Source organism: Carcharodon carcharias, chromosome 29 (assembly GCF_017639515.1).
Source record: "Carcharodon carcharias isolate sCarCar2 chromosome 29, sCarCar2.pri, whole genome shotgun sequence".
Taxonomy (NCBI): domain Eukaryota; kingdom Metazoa; phylum Chordata; class Chondrichthyes; order Lamniformes; family Lamnidae; genus Carcharodon; species Carcharodon carcharias.
In genome coordinates, this window is record NC_054495.1 from 3,212,221 (window position 1) to 3,232,595 (window position 20,375).

Consider the following 20,375-nt stretch of genomic DNA (forward strand, 5'->3'; position numbering starts at 1 on the left):
AGACATAGGGAGAGTTGTAGAGGCCTGAGGAGGTTACAGAGTTAGGGAGGGTTGCAGGACTTGGAGGAGGTTATAGAGATAGGGAGTTTTTTAGGGTCTGGAGGAGGTTAAAGAGATAGTGAGGGTTGTAGGGGCTGGAGGAGGTTACAGAGATAGGGAGGGTTGTAAGGGTTGGAGGAGGTTACAGAGATAGTGAGGGTTGTAGGGGCTGGAGGAGGTTACAGAGATAGTGAGGGTTGTAGGGGCTGGAGGAGGTTACAGAGATAGGGAGGAGGTGAGTAGACCATGGAAGGATTTGAAAACCAGGATGGGGATTATAAAGTCAATGTGTTGCCCGACCAGGAGCCAATGTAGATCAGCGAGAATCAGGGGCTGCTGGGTGCACGAGACTTTGTGTGAGTTAGGACAGGGGGTTGCAGATTTTTGGACGTGCTTAAGTTCACGGAAGGAGAAATCTTTGGAATTCTCTCCCTCAGAGAGCTGTGGATGCTCCATCACTGAATCCATTCAAGACGGAGATGGATAGATTTTTGGATGCTAAGCAATAAGGAGGGAAAGTGGGGTCGAGGTAGAGTGTCAGCCATGATTGTATAGAATGGGGGAAGGAGGCTCGAGGGGCTGAATGGCCTCATCCTGCTCCTATTTCTGATGTCCCCCTGTGGAAAGCAGATTTCCGAGAGGAATGTTGGAATAGTTACAGTCTGGAGGCAGCGAGGGGATGGATGTGGGATTCTGCACTTTCCAAATCAGATATAGCAAAAAAAAGTCCAAATGCAACACAACTGGACAATCAATCTTTATTGGAAACTTGCAACATTTTATTTTCCCTCATTGCAGGTAGTTTCAGGGTTAGGATTCTCCACTCAGTTTTCATCCATGACCGTTTGGATCCAATTGTTGTAGTTACAAACTTTCACAAAGACGCCGGGATGATCCTTCATAGCACAGTGGTAACCCCAGGAAGTAATGCCTTGTAGCTCCCCATTACAGACCACAGGTCCCCCTGAGTCTCCCTGCAGCAAAAAAGACATGCACTGTAATTCAGAGTGAGATAGACAAAGTGATAATCGGATGGTCATCTGTAGCACCCCCAGGATTCTGGTCTAGAGAACCAAAGGACAAGGCTCAGCGCTGAGTGAGCGCTGCACTGTCGGATGGTCAGTGCTGAGGGAGCGCTGCACTGTCGGATGGTCAGTACTGAGGGAGTGCTGCACTGTCAGGGGGTCAGTACTGTGGAATCGCTGCACTGTCAGAGGATCTGTACTGAGTGAGCGCTGCACTGTCAGATGGTCTTTGCTGAGGGAGCACTGCACTGTCGGACGGTAAGTACTGAGGGAGTGCTGCACTGTCAGGGGGTCAGTACTGAGGGGGCGCTGCACTTTCGGAGGGTCAGTATTGAGGGAGCGCTGCACTGACGGAGTGTCAGTGCTGAGGGAGGGCTCCACTGTTGGAGGGTCAGTACTGAGGGAGCATTTCACTGTTGGAGTGTCAGTGCTGAGGGAGTGCTGCACTGTCAGAGGGTCAGTACTGAGGGAGTGCTGCAATGTCAAAGGGTCAATGGTAAGGTAGCTGCACTGTTGGAGGGTCAGCACTGAAGGAGTGCTACAAGGATGCAGAGCCAATACTGTGTGAGTGCTGCACTGTCGGAGTGTCAATGCTGAGGGAGCACTGCACTGTCGGAGGATTCATACTGAGGGAGCGCTACCCTGTCGGAGGATTATTACTGAGGGAGTGCTGCACTGCTGGAGGGTCAGTACTGAGGGAGTGCTGCACTGCTATAGGGTCATACTGAGGGAGTGCTGCACTGTCAGAGGGAAAAAGGGGCCAAATATCCTCCTCCTGCTCCTACGTACCCTCAAATTCAGACATTCCCTATCCCTCAGGTAGAGGTAACCTCTGTCTCTCAGCTTGAGATGCTTCCTATCACTCAAGGTTTGATGCATTCGGGTTCACCCTGTCGGGCCACACTTACCTGGCATGTGCCCTGACCTCCCTCCCAGTATCCTGAGCAGAACATGTTGTCCGTGAAGTAGACAGGATAAGCTTTGGCGCAATCAGCATCAGGCAGGATGGGCTGATTCAGGCACTGTAGGACTTCGGGCAATTCACCTGAAGGGGAAAGAAATGAGTCAGCACAGTCCGATCCAAACGTGACTCTCCTTCTCCCATGTGCAAGCGACTTAATCAATGGTCTTGCTTACTGAGTGTTGTGTACAGAGATCTGGTTAAAGCACACACTGGGCATTGAATCCAAGTCTGCTCACCAAGACACAAAGAGATGTTCGGTTACTGTAGACAGGATGGTGAAGAACCTTGTGGAAAGGAGAAGGAGAGCTCAATATGAAACACTGGTGGCCGTCGAGAGAACTGTCAATGTGCAAATGGCAGTGGAACATCCCTTGAGGGAGAAGGGATTAAATTGACAGGCGTTTGCCAATGGGCAATTGAACTCTGAATGACCTCAGCATTTAGATCAATGAGAGGTTGCCCTGTTAAAGGGACAGGTCAACTTAATCAGCAGCTGAATAACTCATTGTGCCCATGCATAGACTGCTATTAACACCACCCACCACCTTAATAACAACAGCATACTTGAATTTATATAGAACTGTTAACTTTATAAAACATTACAAGATGCTTCATAAGAGATTGAACAAGCTAAATTTGGCATCAGGCTACATAAGGAGATATTAGGGACAGATCACCCAAAGCTCAGTTAAAGAGGTACATTTTAAGGAGTATTTTAAAGGAGGAGAAAGAGAGAGAGAGAGTTGGAGAGGTTTAGGGAGGGAATTCCAGAGCTTAGGGCCCAAGGCAGCTGAAGGCACGGTCTCCAAAAGTGGAGCGATGGGAACCGGGGCAAGCTCAAGAGGCCGGAATTGGAGGAGCATGGAGATCTCGGAGGATTTAAGGGGCTGGAGGAGGTTACAGAGATAGGGAGGGTTGTAGGGGCTGGAGGAGGTTACAGAGATCACAGAGGATTGTAGGGGCTGGAGGGGGTTACAGAGATAGGGAGGGTTGTAGGGGCTGGAGGGTGTAACAGAGATAGGGAGAGTTGTCGGAGCTGGAGGAGGTTACAAAGATCAGGGTGGTTGTCGGAGATGGAGGAGGTTACAAAGATTGGGAGGGAAAAACCATGGAGGGATTTAAAAACAAAGATGTTATGGCTAAAATCAAGCTGAATTGGGACTGGGTGTGGGTCTGCGAGACCAGGTGGATGGGACTAATGTGGAGAGAATGGAGAAGCTGCGATTGTTCTCCTTAGAGCAGAGAAGGTTAAGGGGGAGATTGAATCGAGATGTTCAAAATCATGAGGGGTTTGGATAGAGTCAATAAGGAGAAAGTGCTTCCAGTGACAGGAGGGTCGGTAACCAGAGGGACTCAGATTGAAGAGAATCGGGAAAAGACACAGAGAGTGAGATGAGGGGAATTTTATTTTGACACAGCGAGTTGTTGTGATCTGGAAGGCGCTGCCTGAAAGGGCGGTGGAAGCAGATTCAATAGGAACTTTCAAAAGAGGGATTGGATAAATACTTGAAGGGAGGGAAATTATAGGGCTATGGGGAAAAGAGCAGGGGGGAGAGTGGGGTCTCATTAGGTAGATCCTTCAAAGAGCCGGCACATTGCTAGTAAATCTCTGCAACTGTCTCCAAAGCTGGGACAGGTCTCCAGGGAGCAGTGATGGCTACATTTCAGTTATGGCTGGAAAGTGAAGTATTATTGCTTGATCACACATTCCAACATCCTACACTGCCCTCCCACCCACCATCCCCTCAAACCAGCGCAGCATTCATTCAGCCCCCATCCCCAACTCAACATCCCGCTACCCCCCCACCAACACCTCACCACCCCGGCCCTCCTTACCTCCGTTAATCATGAGTCTCCCCCAGCCAGAGGTGCTGCATTGAGTCCCGGCTGTGGCACACTGGCTGGGCAGAGGGATGGGCCTGACGTACTGGTCGAATGTGGCCGGCCACGCCAGTTTGAGCAGCAAGATGTCGTTGTTGAAGTTCCTGTAGTTGTAATTGGGGTGCACGATGGCCTTGACCACTTGGATTCGCTGCTCCGTCCCCTCGGAGTGAGAGAGGTTGTGCTCGCCCAGATGAGCCACGAGGATGCTGGACCTGGGCAATCTGAGGAGAAGTGGGCAACACTGTCATTTCCCCACTTCCTGTTTCCCAGAAGCCGCCGAATGGTTACTGCGCAGCTGGAGGCCGTGTCCGTGTTGGCTCTCTGAAAGAGCGACTCACCTAAACTCATCCCCCCTCTACTTTCCCCATAACCTGCAAATGTTTCCCCTGCGGATAACGACCCAATTCCCTTTCGAAAGCCTGGATTAAACCTGCCTCCCTCAAACTCTCGGGCAGTGCATTCCAGATCCTAGCCACTCGCTGGCTGAAAAAGTTTCTCCTCATGTCTCTGTTGCTTCTTTTACTAATGCCCTTAAATCTGTGCCCCTCTGGTTCTCGATCCTTCCCTCCAATGGGAACATTTTCTCGCCCTCTCCCCAGTCCAGACACCTCGTGATTTTGAACACCTCTATCAAATCTCCTCTCGACCTTCTCTTCACCAAGGGGATACATACATACAAACATACACAAACATACAAACATACGCAAACATACATACAAGCATACATATTCTCCAAGGAGAACAGTCCCAGCTCCTCCACTCTCTCCACATTAACTGAAGTTCCTCATCCCTGGATCCATTCTCATGAATCCTTACTGCTCCCTCTCTAATGCCTTCACATCCTTCCTACAGTGTGGTGCCCAGAGCTGGACACAAGACTCCAGCTGAGGCTGAACCCTGTGTTTTGTATCTGCTGCTCCTCTTTGGCTTGCTCCTTCCTTTAACTTTGACCCCTGATTTAATCATTAATTTTGGGTCCTTCTTGCCAACAAGAAAAAAAAAACAATGTAGAGGAGGCCAGTGTCAAAATGCCCCCTCACTACCCGGGCATTAGTCATCTGGAGTTTTGCCTTTTTTTGGAGGTTAATGGGGATGATGAAGTTTCTATTTAGCCTTTTTGGAGGGTGAGGGCACATATTGTGACACAGAAAGTATGACAAACAACTGTAAAAGAACCCTTATTACTCCATCATTGTTTGTATGTGTGTGCTGTAAGATTGTATGCTTGTACATCTGTATGTTCATGTTTTTGTCTCTGTATGATTCAGTGTTGATCTGTGTATGATTGTATATGTTTGTATGTATGTTTGTGTGTGTTTGTTTTTTTGTGTACGCTTGTATGTGTGTTTGAGTAGGTTTGTGTGTTTGTGAATGTTTGTATGTTTATGTATGTTTCTATGTATGTTTGTGTGTGTTTGTATGTTTGTGTATGTTTGTATATGTATGTATGTTTTTGTACATTTGTATGTTTGTGTATGTTTGTATGTTTGTGTATGTTTGTGAATGTTTGTATGTTCATGTATGTTTCTATGGATGTTTGTGTGTGTTTGTGAGTGTTTGTATGTTTATGTATGTTTGTTTATGTATGTATGTTTGTGTACATTTGTATGTTTGTGTATGTTTGTATGTTTGTGTATGTTTTTATGTTTGCACGTTGCTGTGATCATCTCTGGACTTACGGGTGGTAACAATGAGCAGCTGACACTATCCACTGGTCGTTTATCAGGGAGCCCCCACACCAGCGATACCCATTAAAGGTCAGCAAAACCTGCCAGGGCTGAGAGTGAGGAGAACAATTCTGGCCATTAATGATCTTCAGATTCGCAGGAGCAGCAGCTGAGTAAAGAAGAATACAGAGAGTGATAGTCATCATCTGATTGTACACACAATCCCACAATCACACACAAACTTACACACAATCACCCACAAACACACACACACTTATGCAGTCACACACACACACGCTTAAACACAATCACACACACAAAAATACACACACTTATACAACCACACACATACTTACACAGAGCCACACATACACCCTTACACACAGTCACACACATTCACACCCACAAATACACACGCACACAAATACACACACACAGTCACACATACACAGGCACCCACAGTCACACACACACACACACAAAAACTGACTTACACACAATCACACACAGACAAATACACACAAATACACACAATCACACACCGAAAGTCACACACACACATACACACAAACATGCACAAATGCACACTTACACACAACCACACAATCACACACAAACGCAAATACAGACACACACACAGTCACATACACACACTCACACACAAATAGACACGCAAACAGAGTCACACTCACACAAATAAACACACACACAAGCACACACACAGTCACACTCACAAAAACACTCTCAGACACTCCCACATACAAATACACACATACACACTTTCACACATAAATAAATACATACAGTCTCACACACACAGAGTCACACTCACACACGAATAAACATACCAAGGTACACACAATCACACTAACATGCACACACACACACACACACACACACACAGTCTCATATGTGCAGGCACATACACACACACAAACACATACACAGACACACACAAATACACATACACACATGGACACTCACTCTCAGGCACACGTACACATTTACATTCAGACACACGCACACAAACACACACACAGTCAGAAAGGTACCTGTACACACAAACACACATACGTTCTCTCACAAACACATACAGACAATCACATACGCACACACAAGTACACACACTCACACACATACAAACACTTGCATATGCACACACTCAGACATTAGCAACAACAACTTCTTACGTTTCTATAGTGCCTTTAACATAATGAAACAGCTTCAGAAAGTTGATTATCAAAAAAAAGTATCTCGCTGAGTCACATAAGGAGACATCAGAGACAGGCAGCCAAATGGTTAGTCAAAATGATTGGATTTTAAGAGCGATTTAAAGGAGGAGGGAATGAGTGTGGCAGGAGAGCAGACATCTCAGAGGGTTGTAGGGAATGGAGGAGATTACTGATATAGGGAGGGTTGTAGGGGCTGGAGGAGGTTACAGAGAAATGGAGATTTGTGGAGGCTGGAGGAGGTTCTACAGATAGGGACGGTTGTAGGGGTCGGAGGAGGTTATACAGATAGGGAGAGCTGTCGGGACTGGAGGAGGTTACAGAGATAGCGAGGGTTGCAGGGGCGGAAGGAGTTTACAGAGATAGGGAGGGCTGTCTGGACTGGAGGAGGTTACAGAGATAGGGAGGGTTGAAGGGGCGGGAGGATGTTACAGAGATAGTGAGGGCTGTCTGGACTGGATGAGGTTACAGAGATAGGGAGGGTTGTAGGGGTCGGAGGAGGTTACACAGATAGGGAGAGCTGTCGGGACTGGAGGAGTTTACAGAGATAGGGAGGGTTGTAGGGGCGGAAGGAGTTTACAGAGATAGGGAGGGCTGTCTGGACTGGAGGAGGTTACAGAGATAGGGAGGGTTGAAGGGGCGGGAGGAGGTTACAGAGATAGGGAGGGCTGTCTGGACTGGAAGAGGTTACAGAGATAAGGAGGGTTGTAGGGGCTGGAGGAGGTTACAGAGTTACAAGTTCAGTCTCAGACTGTTTCCAGGGAATGGAATGGGGAGGGGTGACCAGGGAGAGGAGAAATTGCCAGACAAGCAGCCACACTTGTGCACACCCACACACGCATTTCAGTATATCTGTGATCATACCTGCCGCTCCCAGGAGCAGGGTGAAGAGGAAAGCCTGCATCTTATAGCTTATCCTAGCCCAGGTAATGATCCCAGTGAAGCCCCTGTCCTTTATATATGTGGATTAAAGTGACAGTCCCAGCAATCAGACGTGGCTAATCATCAATCAGCTTAAAGAGCTCATTTGCCAAGCGAATTCTGGAAGGAGAGACACTTGCAGCTGTTGACCTCAGGTCTGTATTGATACGTTGTCCAGGCCCAACCCTGAATCAATCACCATAACTGGACAATCAATCACCATTATTGGACATGTCAACCCCACATGCCAATTAAGACACAAACTTGCATTCCGATATCGCTTTGGAGAAAGTAAAACCTCACGTCCCCACCGAGGTGCTTCAGGGGCATGTGAAGAGGTAAAAAGGTGCAGCCCACAAGGGATGGAAGGTCCCTGTGTGACACATCTACTGTGAGTGTCCTTAGCTGAAGGAACTCCAGCTCAGAGACTAATGAGCTGGAGTCCGGGTTTTGGACTCTGCGATGCATCTAGGTTGCAGGAGGTGGAGAGGTGTGGTCACCTGGATTGTGTCGTCCCCAGAGGCAGTCACAGCCCTTAGGCTGGAGTCCTATGATTGGGTCAGTGCTCAGGGACTGGAGGGCGTGACTGTGGGTGAGGCAGGCTTGTGGGCCGAGGACGTAGAACTGGGGGGCAGTGAGAGTTTTGCACTTGTCCAACAGGCTCAAGGCCCTTGCAGCTCGTCTGGATGAAAGTGGGGGCTGCAGTGTGGACAAGCGAGCTGACCAAGGCATTGTGCTGCAGGAAGCCATTCAAGTGGAGGGAGGTGGGGTGTAAATAGGAATGTAATGATAGTGGGGGCACTGATTGGTGAGGGGAATAAACACAGTTCTCTGCGAACGGTTGTGTTGCCTGCTTGGTTCCAGGCTTAGGGACAGCTCCTCGGGTCTGGAGATGAACCTGGAGTGGGAGAGGAAGGACCCAGTGGTCGTGGTCCGTGTGGGTACCAACAGCATCGGCAGGACTTCTGAGGGAGGATCGACAGCTGTGTCTTAAACTCAAAAACAGAACCAAAAAGGCACTAATCTCTGGGTTACTATCTGAACTGCGAGCAAATTGGCATGGGGCAAAAACACTCAGACTTTATTATTCATGATAATAATATTAATGGCAACAATGAGAAAATATCGGGGAATACGAAAATGGTAGAAGCATTAAACAGATATTTTGTGTCTCTCTTCAGTGTAGAAAACACAAATAACATCCCAGGAATGCTTGTAAATTGAGTGGTGAAAGGGAGGCAGGAAATTACACAGTTTTAGTCACCAGAGAAAAGGGACTGGGGAAATGATTAAGACTAAAAGCTGACAAGTTCCAGATTCTGATAGACGTCATCCTCGCATCACGAAAGAAGTAGCTGCTGAGATAGGTGATGGATTGGTTGTAATTTTCCCAAAATTCCCTAGATTCAGAAAAGGTCCCATGAGATTGGAAAATAGTAAATGTGACTCCTCTGTTCAAGAAAGGAAGGAGACAGAGAGCCGGAAACTGCAGGCAAGTTAGCTTAACATCTGTCACAAGGAAATGTTAGAATCTATTATTAAGGGGGTTATAGCAGGGCACTTGGAAAATGTGAGGCAGAGTCAACATGGTTTTGAGAAAGGGAAATTGTGTTTGACAAATTAATTGGAGTTCTTTGAGTATGTCACAAGCAATGTGGACAATGGGAGAACCTGTAGATGTGGTGTACTTGGAGTTGCAAAAGGCATTTGATAAGGTGCCACTTCAAAGGTTGCTGCACAAGGTAAGAGTTGATGGTGAAGGGGGAGGCATGGATAGAGGATTGTATAGCTAACAGGAAGTCAATGGAAGGGATCATTTTTGTTTTCATTTTTGTGTTGGCAGGATGTAACTAGCGGAGTGCCATTGACATCAGTGCTGGGACGTCAACTACTTACAATCTATATCAATAGCTTGGATGAAGAGACCAAAGGTATGGTTGATAAATTTGCTGATGGCACAAAGATAGGTAGGAAGGTAAGTTGTGAAGAGGACATAAGGAGTCTGAAAAGCGTTATAGACAGGTTAATTGAGTGGGCAAAAAATTAGCAGATGGAGAATAATGTGGGAAAATGTGAACTTGTTCACTTTGGCAGGAAGAATAGAAAAGTAGCATATTGTGTAAATGGAGAGAGATTACTGAACTCTGCAGTGCAGAGGGATCTGGGTGTCCTGGTGTATGAATGACAGAATGTTAGCCTGCAGGTACAGCAGGTGATTGGGAAGGCAAATGAAATGTTGGCCTTTATTGCAAGGGGAATGAGATATAAAAATAGGGATGTTTTTCTACAGTTGTGCAGGGTGTTGGTGAGAGCACATCTGGAGTATGTGTACATCTTGGGTCTCCTTATTTAAGAAAGGACATAACTGTATTAGAAAGTAATTCAGAAAGGGTGATGACTGATTCCTGGGATGAGGGGATTATCCTATGAGGAAAGGTTGGACAGGCTGGGCCTGTATCCATTGGAGTTTAGAAGAATGAGAGGTGATCTTATTGTGACAGATAAGATTCTGAGGGGACTTGACAGGGTGGATGCTGAGAGCATGTTTCCCCTTGGGGGAGAGACTAGAACTAGGGGGAACAGTTTAAAAAAGGCGTCTCTCATTCAAGATGGAGGTGAGGGGAATTCTTTCTCTCAGAGGGTGGTCAGTCTGTGGAATTCTCTTCCTCAGGGAGCAGTGGAGACAGGGGGACTGAATATATTCAAGATTGAGTTAGACAGATTTCTGATTGAGGAGGGGGTCAAAGGGTATAGGGGGTAGAGAGGAAAGTGGAGCTGAACCACAAACAGGTCAGCCATGAGCTTATCAAATGATGGAGCAGGATCGAGGGGCTGAATAGCCTACTCCTGCAACTAAACTGTATGTACTTATGTCAGTATGTTTATATGACTGTGTGGCTGTAGGATTTGTGTGGGAGAATTGGGTTTCCATTCATGGGGTCTGGCACCAGTACTGGGGAAACGGGGAGGGTTGTAGGGGCTGGAGGAGGATAAAGAGATGGGGAGGGTTTTTGGGGCTGGAGGAGGTTACAGAGATAGGGAGGGTTGTTGGGGCTGGAGGAGGTTACAGTGATAGGGAGGGTTGTTGGGGCTGGAGGAGGTTACAGAGATAGGGAGGGTTGTTGGGGCTGGAAGAGGATGAAAAGATGGGGAGGGTTGTAGGGGCTGGAGGAGGTTACAGAGATAGTGAGGGTTGTAGGTGCTGGAGCAGGTTACAGAGATAGGGAGGGTAGTAGGGCTGGAGGAAAGTTAAAATCAATATGTTGCTAACCAGTAGCCAATGCTGGTCAGCGAGCACCAGAGCTGATAGGTGACTGGGACTCAGTGCGAGTTAAGGCATGGGCAGCAGAGGTTTGGATGACCTCAAGTTTACGGAGGGTAGAATGTGGGAGAACAGTCAGGGATTTGTGGGAATAGCCGCATCTGGGAGCAATGCTGGATTGGATGAGGGTTTCAGCAGTAGATGAGATGAGATGAGACAGGGTCAGGTTGACGTGGGCAATGTTGCAGAGGTGGAAATATGAATGGTTTGACAGTGAGCAAATCTGGGTGACTCTGCGATGCATCTAGGGTGCAGGAGGTGGAGAGGTGTGGTCACCTGGATTGTGTTGTCCCCAGAGGGGGTCACAGCCCTGAGGCTGGAGTTCTCTGGCTGTACTTATGTCAGTGTGTTTGTATGACTGTGTGGCTGTAAGATTCGTGTGTGAGAATTGGGTTTCTATTCATGGGGCCTGACACCAGTACTGGGGAAACGGGGAGGGTGTAGGGGCTGGAGGAGGCTACAGAGATAGGGAGGGTTGTAGGGGCTGGAGTAGGTTACAGAGATAGGGAGCGTTGTAGGGTCTGAAGGAGGTTACAGAGATAGGGAGTGTTGTAGGGGCAGGAGGAGGTTACAGAGATAGGGAGGGTTGTAGGGGCTGGAAGAGGTTGCAGTGATAGGGAGGATTGTAGGTGCTGGAGGAGGTTACAGAGATAGAGAGTGTAGTTGGGGCTTGAGGAGTTATCAGAGAAAGGGAGGGTTGTAGAGACTGGTGGACGTTACAGAGAAAGGGAGGGTTGAAGGGGCTGGAGGAGTTTTCAGAGATAGGGAGAGTTGTAGGGACTGAAGGAGGTTACAGACAAAGGAAGTATTGTAAGGGCTGGAGGCGGTGACAGAGATATGGAGGGTTGTAGGGGCTGGAAGTGGTTACAGAGATAGTGAGTGTTGTAGGGGCTGGAGCAGGTTACAGAGATAGTGAGTGTTGTAGGGGCTGGAGGAGGTTACAGAGATGGAGAGGGTTGTAGGGGCTGGAGGAGGTTGGGGAGATAAGGAGGATTGTGGTTGCTGGCGGACGTTACAAAGATGGGGAGTGTTGTAGGTGCTGGAGGAGTTTACAGAGATAAGGAGGGTTGTTGGGTTTGGAGGAGGTTTCACAGAACTGGAGGGCTGTAGGGGACTGGAGGAGGTTACAGAGATAGGGAGGTTTGTCGGGGCTGGAGGAAGTTACAGATATAGGGAGAGCTGTAGCGGCTGCAGGAGGTTACAGAGATAGGGAGGGTTGTAGGGGCTGGAGGAATTTTAAAATCAATATGTTGCTAACCAGGAGCCAATGCTGGTCAGCGAGCACCAGAGATGATAGGTGAGTGGGACTCAGTGTGAGTTAAGGCACGGGCAGCAGAGGTTCAGATGACCTCAAGTTTACGGAGGGTAGAATGTGGGAGAACAGTCAGGGATTTGTGGGAATAGCTGCATCTGGGGGCAATGCTGGATTGGATGAGGGTTTCAGCAGTAGATGAGATGAGATGAGACGGGGTCGGGGTGAAGCTGGGAAATGTTGCGGAGATGGAAATAGGAAAGGTTTGATAGTGAGCAAATCTGGGGGTCAAATGTGACCCTGAGGTTGCAAGCTGACAGGTTCAGTCTCAGACTGTTTCCAGGGAAAGGAATGGGGAGGGGTAACCAGGGAGAGGAGACATTGCCAGACAAGCAGCCACGCTTGTTCACCACCACACACACATTTCAGTATATCTGTGATCATACCTGCTGCTCCCAGGAGCAGGGTGAAGAGGAAAGCCTGCATCTTACAGCTTATCCCAGCCCAGGTAATGATCCCAGTGAAGCCCCTGTCCTTTACATATGTGGCTTAAAGTGACAGTCCTAGCAATCGGACGTGGCTAATCATCAATCAGCTTCAAGACCTCACTAGAGAAGGGAATTCTGGAAGGAGAGTCTCTTGCAGCTGTTGATCTCAGGTCTGTATTGATACGTTGTTTGGTGCACAACCCTGAATCAATCACCATTACTGGACAATTAATCACCATTACTGGACAATCAATCACCATTACTGTACAATCAATCACCATTACTGGGCACGTCAACCCCACACACCAGTTAAGACACAAACTTGTATTCCGATAGAGCCTTGGACAAAGTAAAACATCACGTCCCCACCGAGGTGCTTCACGGGGATGTGATGAGGTAAAAAGGTGCAGCCCACAAGGGATGGAGGGTCCCTGTGTGACACATCTACCCTGAGTGTCCGCAGCTCGAGGAACTCCAGCTCAGAGACTAATGAGCTGCAGTCCAGGCTTTGGACTCTGCGATGCATCTAGGGTGCAGGAGGTGGAGAGGTGTGGTCACCCGGATTGTGTTGTCCCCAGTAGCGGTCACAGCCCTTAGGCTGGAGTCCTCTGACTGGGTCAGAGCTCAGGGACTGGAGGGTGTGACTGTGGGTGAGGTCGTCTTCGGGGCAGAGGAGGTAGAAGTCAGGGGGCCTCAGCCCTTTGTGCTTGTCCAACAGGCTCGAGGCCCTTGCAGCTCGTCTGGATGAAAGTGGGGGCTGCAGTGTGGACAAGTGAGCTGACCAAGGCATCGTGCTGCAGGAAGCCATTCAAGTGGAGGGAGGTGGGGTGTAAATAGGAATGTAATGATAGTGGGGGGCTGTTTGGTGAGGGGAATAAAAACTGTTCTCTGCGAACGGTTGTGTTGCCTGCTTGGTTCCAGGCTTAGGGACAGCTCCTCGGGTCTGGAGATGAACCTGGAGTGGGAGAGGAAGGACCCAGTGGTCGTGGTCCGTGTGGGTACCAACAGCATCGGCAGGTCTTCTGAGGGAGTATCAGCAGCTGTGGTTTAAACTAAAAAGCAGAACCAAAAAGGCACTAATCTCTGAGTTACAACCTGTGCCGAGAGCAAATTGGCATTGGGCAAATAATGTCAGAGAGTTTATTATTCATGATAATAATATTAATGGCAACAGTGAGAAAATAATGGGGAATACGGAAGTGGTAGAAGCCTTAAATAGATATTTTGTGTCTCTCTTTAGTGTAGAAAACACAAATAACATCCCAGGAATGCTTGTAAATCGAGGGTTGAAAGGGAGGGAGGAACTTTCACAGCTTTAGTCACCAGAGAAAGGGGACTGAGAAAATGATTAAAACTAAAAGCTGACAATTTCCCAGGTTCTGATAGACTTCATCCTCAGGTCTCAAAAGAAGCAGCTGCTGACATAAGTGATAGATTGGTTGTAATTTTCCCAAATTCCCTCAATTCAGGAAAGGTGCCTTGATATTGGAAAATAGTAAATGTGACTCCTCTGTTCAAGAAAGGAAGGAGTCAGAGAGCCGGAAACTGCAGGCGAGTTAGCTTAACATCTGTCACAAGGAAATGTTAGAATCTATTATTAAGGGGGTTATAGCAGGGCACTTGGAAAATGTGAAGCAGAGTCAACATGGTTTTGTGAAAGGGGAATTGTGTTTGACAAACTTCTTGGAGTTCTTTGAGGATGTAACAAGCAATGTGGACAAAGGGGAATCCTTTAGATGTGGTGTACTTGGAGTTGCAAAATGCATTTGATGAGGTGCCACTTCAAAGGTTCCTACACAAGGTAAGAGTTGATGGTGAAGGGGGAGGCATGGATAGAGGATTTGATAGCTAACAAGAAGTAAAAGGTAGGGATCAATTTTTTTCATTTAATGGTGGCAGGATGTAACTAGCGGAGTGCCATTGACATCAGAGCTGGGACCTCAACTACTTACAATCTATATCAATAGCTTGGATGACGAGAACAAAGGTATGGTTACTAAACAAGCCAATGGCACAAAGATAGGTTGGAAGGTAAGTTGTGAAGAGGACATAAGGAGTCTGAAAAGCGTGAAAGACAAGTTAAGTGAGTGGGCAAAAAATTGTCAGATGAAGAATAATGTGGGAAAATGTGAACTTGTTCACTTTGGCAGGAAGAATAGGAAAGTAGCATATTGTGTAAATGGAGAGAGATTACGGAACTCTGCAGTGCAGCGGGATCTGGGTGTCCTGGTGTATGAATGACAGAATGTTAGTCTGCAGGTTGTCAGCAGAGAAGCGTCACTTGACTGATTCCTGGGATGAGGGGGTTATCCTATGAGGAAAGGTTGGACAGGCTGGGCCTGTATCCATTGGAGTTTAGAAGGATGAGAGGTGATCTTATTGTGACAGATAAGATTCTGAGGGGACTTGACAGGGTGGATGCTGAGAGCATGTTTCCCCTTGTGGGAGAGACTAGAACTAGGGGGCACAGTTTAAAAAAAGGCGTCTCTCATTCAAGATGGAGGTGAGGAGAATTCTTTCTCTCAGAGGGTGGACAGTCTGTGGAATTCTCTTCCTCAGGGAGCAGTGGGGACAGGGGGACTGAATATATTCAAGACTGAGTTAGACAGATTTCTGATTGACGAGGGGGTCAATGGGTATAGGGGGTAGAGAAGAAAGTGGAGCTGAACCACAAACAGGTCAGCCATGAGCTTATCAAATGGTCGTGCGGCACAAAGGGCCGAATGGCCTACTCCTGCTCCTAAACTGTATGTACTTATGTCAGTGTGTTTGTATGACTGTGTGGCTGTAGGATTTGTGTGGGAGAATTGGGTTTCCATTCATGGGGTCTGGCACCAGTACTGGGGAAACGGGGAGGGTGTAGGGGCTGGAGGAGGTTACAGAGATAGGGAGGGTTGTAGGGGCTGGAGGAGGTTACAGAGATAGGGAGGGTTGTAGTGGCAGGAAGAGGATACAGAGATAGGGAGGGTTGTAGGGGCTGGAGGAGGTTAAAGACATAGGGAGGGTTGTAGTGCCTGGAGGAGGTTACAGAGATAGGGAGGGTTGTAGGGGTTGGAGGTGGGTACAGAGATAGGGAGCGTTGTAGAGGCTGGAGGAGGTTACAGAGATAGGGTAGGATTTAGGGACTGGGGGAGGTTACAGAGACAGGGAGAGTTGTAGTGGCTGGAGGAGGTTACAGAGTTAGGGAGGGATGTGGTGGCTAGAGGAGGTTACAGAGAGAGGAAAGGTTGTAGGGGCTGGGTGAGGTTACAGAGATAGGGAGTGTTGTAGAGGCTGGAGGAGGTTACAGAGATAGGGAGGGTTGTAGGGGCTGGAGGAATTTTTAAATCAACATCTTGCTAACCAGGAGCCACTGCTGGTCAGCAAGCACCAGAGATGATAGGTGAGTGGGACTCAGTGTGAGTTAAGGCACGGGCAGCAGAGGTTCAGATGACCTCAAGTTTACGGATGGTAGAACGTGGGAGAACAGTCAGGGATTTTTGTGAATAGCCGCAGCTGGGGGCAATGCTGGATTGGATGAGGGTTTGAGCGGTTGATGAGATGAGATGAGACGGGGTCGGGGTGAAGCTGAGCAATGTGGCGCAGGTGGAAATAGGAATGATTTGATAGTGAGCAAATCTGGGAGTCAAATGTGACCCCGAGGTTGCAAGCTGACAGGTTCAGTCTCAGACTGTTTCCAGGGAAAGGAATGGGGAGGGGTAACCAGGGAGAGGAGACATTGCCAGACAAGCAGCCACGCTTGTTCACCCCCACACACACATTTCAGTATATCTGTGATCATACCTGCTGCTCCCAGGAGCAGGGTGAAGAGGAAAGCCTGCATCTTACAGCTTATCCCAGCCCAGGTAATGATCCCAGTGAAGCCGCTGCCCTTTACATATTTGGCTTAAAGTGACAGTCCCAGCATTTGGACGTGGCTAATCATTAATCAGCTTCAAGACCTCATTTGAGAAGCGAATTCTGGAAGGAGAGACGCTTGCAGTTGTTGACCTCAGGTCTGTATTGATATGTTGTCCAGGCACAACCCTGAATCAATCACCATTACTGGACAATCATTCACCATTACTGGACACGTCCACCCCACATGCCAGTTACGACATTAGCTTGCATTCCGATAGCGCATTGGACAAAGTGAAACCTACACGTACCCCCAACCGAGGTGATTGGCAATGATGTGATGAGGCAAAATGGTGCGGCCCACAAGGGATGGAGGGTCCCTGTGTGACACATCTACCGTGAGTGTCCACAGCTCGAGGAACTCCAGCTCAGAGACTAAAGAGCTGGAGTCCGGGCTTTGGACTCTGCGATGCATCTAGGGTGCAGGAGGTGGAGAGGTGTGGTCACCTGGTTTGTGTTGTCCCCAGAGGCGGTCACAGTCCTGAGGCTGGAGTCCTCTCATTGGGTCAGTGCTCAGGGACTGGAGGGTGTGACTGTGGGTGAGGTCGTCTTGGCGGCCGAAGAGGTACCAGTTGGGGGGCCTCAGCCCTTTGCACTTGTCCAACAGGCTCGAGGCCCTTGCAGCTCATCTGATTGAAAGGGGGGCTGCAGTGTGGACAAGTCAGCTGACCAAGGCATCATGCTGCAGGAAGCCATTCAAGTGGAGGGAGGTGGGGTGTAAATAGGAATGTAATGATAGTGGGGGGACTGATTGGTGAGGGGAATAAACACAGTTCTCTGCGAACGGTTGTGTTGCTTGCTCGGTTCCCGGCTTAGGGACAGCTCCTCGGGTCTGGAGAGGAACCTGGAGTGGGAGAGGAAGGACCCAGTGGTCGTTGTCCGTGTGGGTACCAACGGCATCGGCAGGACTTCTGAGGGAGTATCAGCAGCTTTGGGATAAACTAAAAAGCTGAACCAAAAAGGCACTAATCTCTGGGTTACTAACCGAGCCGAGAGCAAATTGGCATGGAGCAAATAAGGTCAGAGAGTTTATTATTCATGATAATAATATTAATAGCAACAGTGAGAAAATAATGGGGAATACGCAAATGGTAGAAGCATTAAACAGATATTTAGTGTCTCTCTTCAGTGTAGAAAACACAAATAACATCCCAGGAATGCTTGTAAATCGAATGGTGAAAGGGAGGGAGGAACTATCGCAGTTTTAGTCACCAGAGAAAGGAAACTGAGAATATTATTAAAACTAAAAGCTGACAAGTTCCCAGGTTCTGATAGACTTCATCCTCGGGTCTCAAAAGAAGTAGCTGCTGAGATAGTTGATGGATTGGTTGTAATTTTCCCAAATTCCCTAGATTCAGGAAAGGTCCCATGAGATTGGAAAATAGTAAATGTGACTCCTCTGTTCAAGAAAGGAAGGAGACAGAGAGCCGGAAACTGCAGGCGAGTTAGCTTAACATCTGTCACAAGGAAATGTTAGAATCTATTATTAAGGGGTTTATAGCAGGGCACTTGGAATAATGTGAGGCAGAGTCAACAAGGTTTTGTGAAAGGGAAATTGTGTTTGACAAACTTATTGGAGTTCTTTGAGGATATAACAAGCAATGTGGACAAAGGGGGAACCTGTAGATGTGGTGTACTGGGATTTGCAAAAGGCATTTGATAAGGTGCCACTTCAAAGGTTGTTGCACAATGTATGAGTTGATGTTGTAGGGGGAGGCATGGATAGAGGATTGGAAGGCTAACAGGAAGTAAAAGGTAGGGATCATTTTTTTTATTTAAGAATGGACATAAGTTTTTCAGAAGCAGTTCAGAGATGGGTGACTTGACTGATTCCTGGGATGAGGGGATTATCCTATGAGGAAAGGTTGGACAGACTGGGCCTGTATCCATTGGAGTTTAGAAGAATGAGAGGTGATCTTATTGTGACAGATAAAATTCTGAGGGGACTTGACAGGGTGGATGCTGAGATCATGTTTCCCCTTGTGGGAGAGACTAGAACTAGGGGGCACAGTTTAAAAAAAGGGGTCTCTCATTCAAGATGTGGGTGAGGAGAATTCTTTCTCTCAGAGGGTGGACAGTCTGTGGAATTCTCTTCCTCAGAGAGCAGTGGGGACAGGGGGACTGAATATATTCAAGACTGAGTTATACAGATTTCTGATGGACGAGGGGGTCAAAGGATATGGGGTTAGAGACGAAAGTGGAGCTGAACCACAAACAGGTCAGCCATGAGCTTATCAAATGGTCGTGCGGCACAAAGGGCCGAATGGCCTACTCCTGCTCCTAAACTGTATGTACTTATGTCAGTGTGTTTGTATGACTGTGTGGCTGTAGGATTTGTGTGGGAGAATTGTGTTTCCATTCATGGGGTCTAGCACCAGTACTGGGGAAACGGGGAGGGTGTAGGGGCTGGAGGAGGTTACAGAGATAGGGAGGGTTGTAGTGGCAGGAATAGGATACAGTGATAGGGAGGGTTGTAGGGGCAGGAGGAGGTTACAGAGATAGGGAGGGTTGTAGGGGCTGGGGGAGGTTAAAGACATAGGGAGGGTTGTAGTGCCTGGAGGAGGTTACAGAGATAGGGAGGGTTGTAGGGGCTGGAGGTGGGTACAGAGATAGGGAGCGTTGAAGAGGCTGGAGGAGGTTACAGAGATAGGGTAGGATTTAGGGACTGGGGGAGCTTACAGAGACAGGGAGAGTTGTAGTGGCTGGAGGAGGTTACAGAGATAGGGAGGGTTGTAGGGGCTGGAGGAGGTTACAAAGATAGGGAGGGTTGTAAGGGCTGGAGGAGGTTACAGAGTTAGGGAGTGTTGTAGGCTCTGGAGGAGGTAACAGAATTAGGGAGGTTTGGAAGGGCTGGAGGAGTTTACAGAGATAGGGAATGTTGGAAGGGCTGGAGGAGGTTACAGAGATAGGGAGGGTTGGAAGGACTGGAGGAGTTTACAGAGATAGGGAGGCTATTAGGGGCTGGAGGAGGTTACAGAGATATGGAGGGTTGTAGGGGCTGGAGCAAGTTACAGATATCACGAGTGTTGTACGGTTTGGGGTGGTTACAGATTTATGGAGGGTTGTAGGTGCTGGAGGCGGTTACAGAGATATGGAGGTTTGTAGGGGCTGGAGGAGGTTACAAAGATAGGGAGGGTTGTAAGGGCTGGAGGAGGTTACAGAGTTAGGGAGGGTTGTAGGCTCTGGAGGAGGTTACAGAGATAGGGAGGGTTGGAAGGACTGGAGGAGTTTACAGAGATAGGGAGGGTATTATGGTCTGGAGGAGGTTACAGAGATTGGGAGGGTTGTATGGGTTGGATTTGGTTTCTGAGTAATGGAGTTTTGTAGGAGTTGGAGGAGGTTACAGAGATAGGGAGGGTTGTAGGGGCTGGAGGAGGTTACAGAGATAGGGAGTGTTGTAGGGTCTGGAGGAGGTTACAGAGATAGGGAGGAGGTGAGGAGGCTATGGAAGGATTTGAAAACCAGGATGGGGATTATAAAGTCAATGTGTTGCCCGACCAGGAGCCAATTTAGATCAGCGAGAATCAGGGGCTTCTGGGTGCACGAGACTTTGTGTGAGTTAAGACAGGGGGTTGCAGATTTTTGGATGTGCTTAAGTTCACGGAAGGAGAAATCTTTGGAATTCTCTCCCTCAGAGAGCTGTGGATGCTCCATCACTGAATCCATTCAATACGGAGATGGATAGAT

The 20,375-nt window shown here is 48.1% G+C and overlaps 1 protein-coding gene across 1 annotated transcript; it reads right to left on the reverse strand.

Moving 5' to 3' along the window:
- Positions 1 to 863: 863 nt before the first annotated feature.
- LOC121271044 (anionic trypsin-2-like) lies at positions 864 to 7,712 on the reverse strand. Its single transcript, XM_041176742.1, has 5 exons — positions 7,673 to 7,712; positions 5,592 to 5,748; positions 3,847 to 4,124; positions 1,973 to 2,094; positions 864 to 1,013 (listed from the first exon to the last, which is right to left on the reverse strand). The coding sequence occupies exons 1-5, from the start codon at positions 7,710 to 7,712 to the stop codon at positions 864 to 866; spliced, it is 747 nt and encodes a 248-aa protein (XP_041032676.1).
- Between the last annotated feature and the right edge of the window lie 12,663 nt (positions 7,713 to 20,375).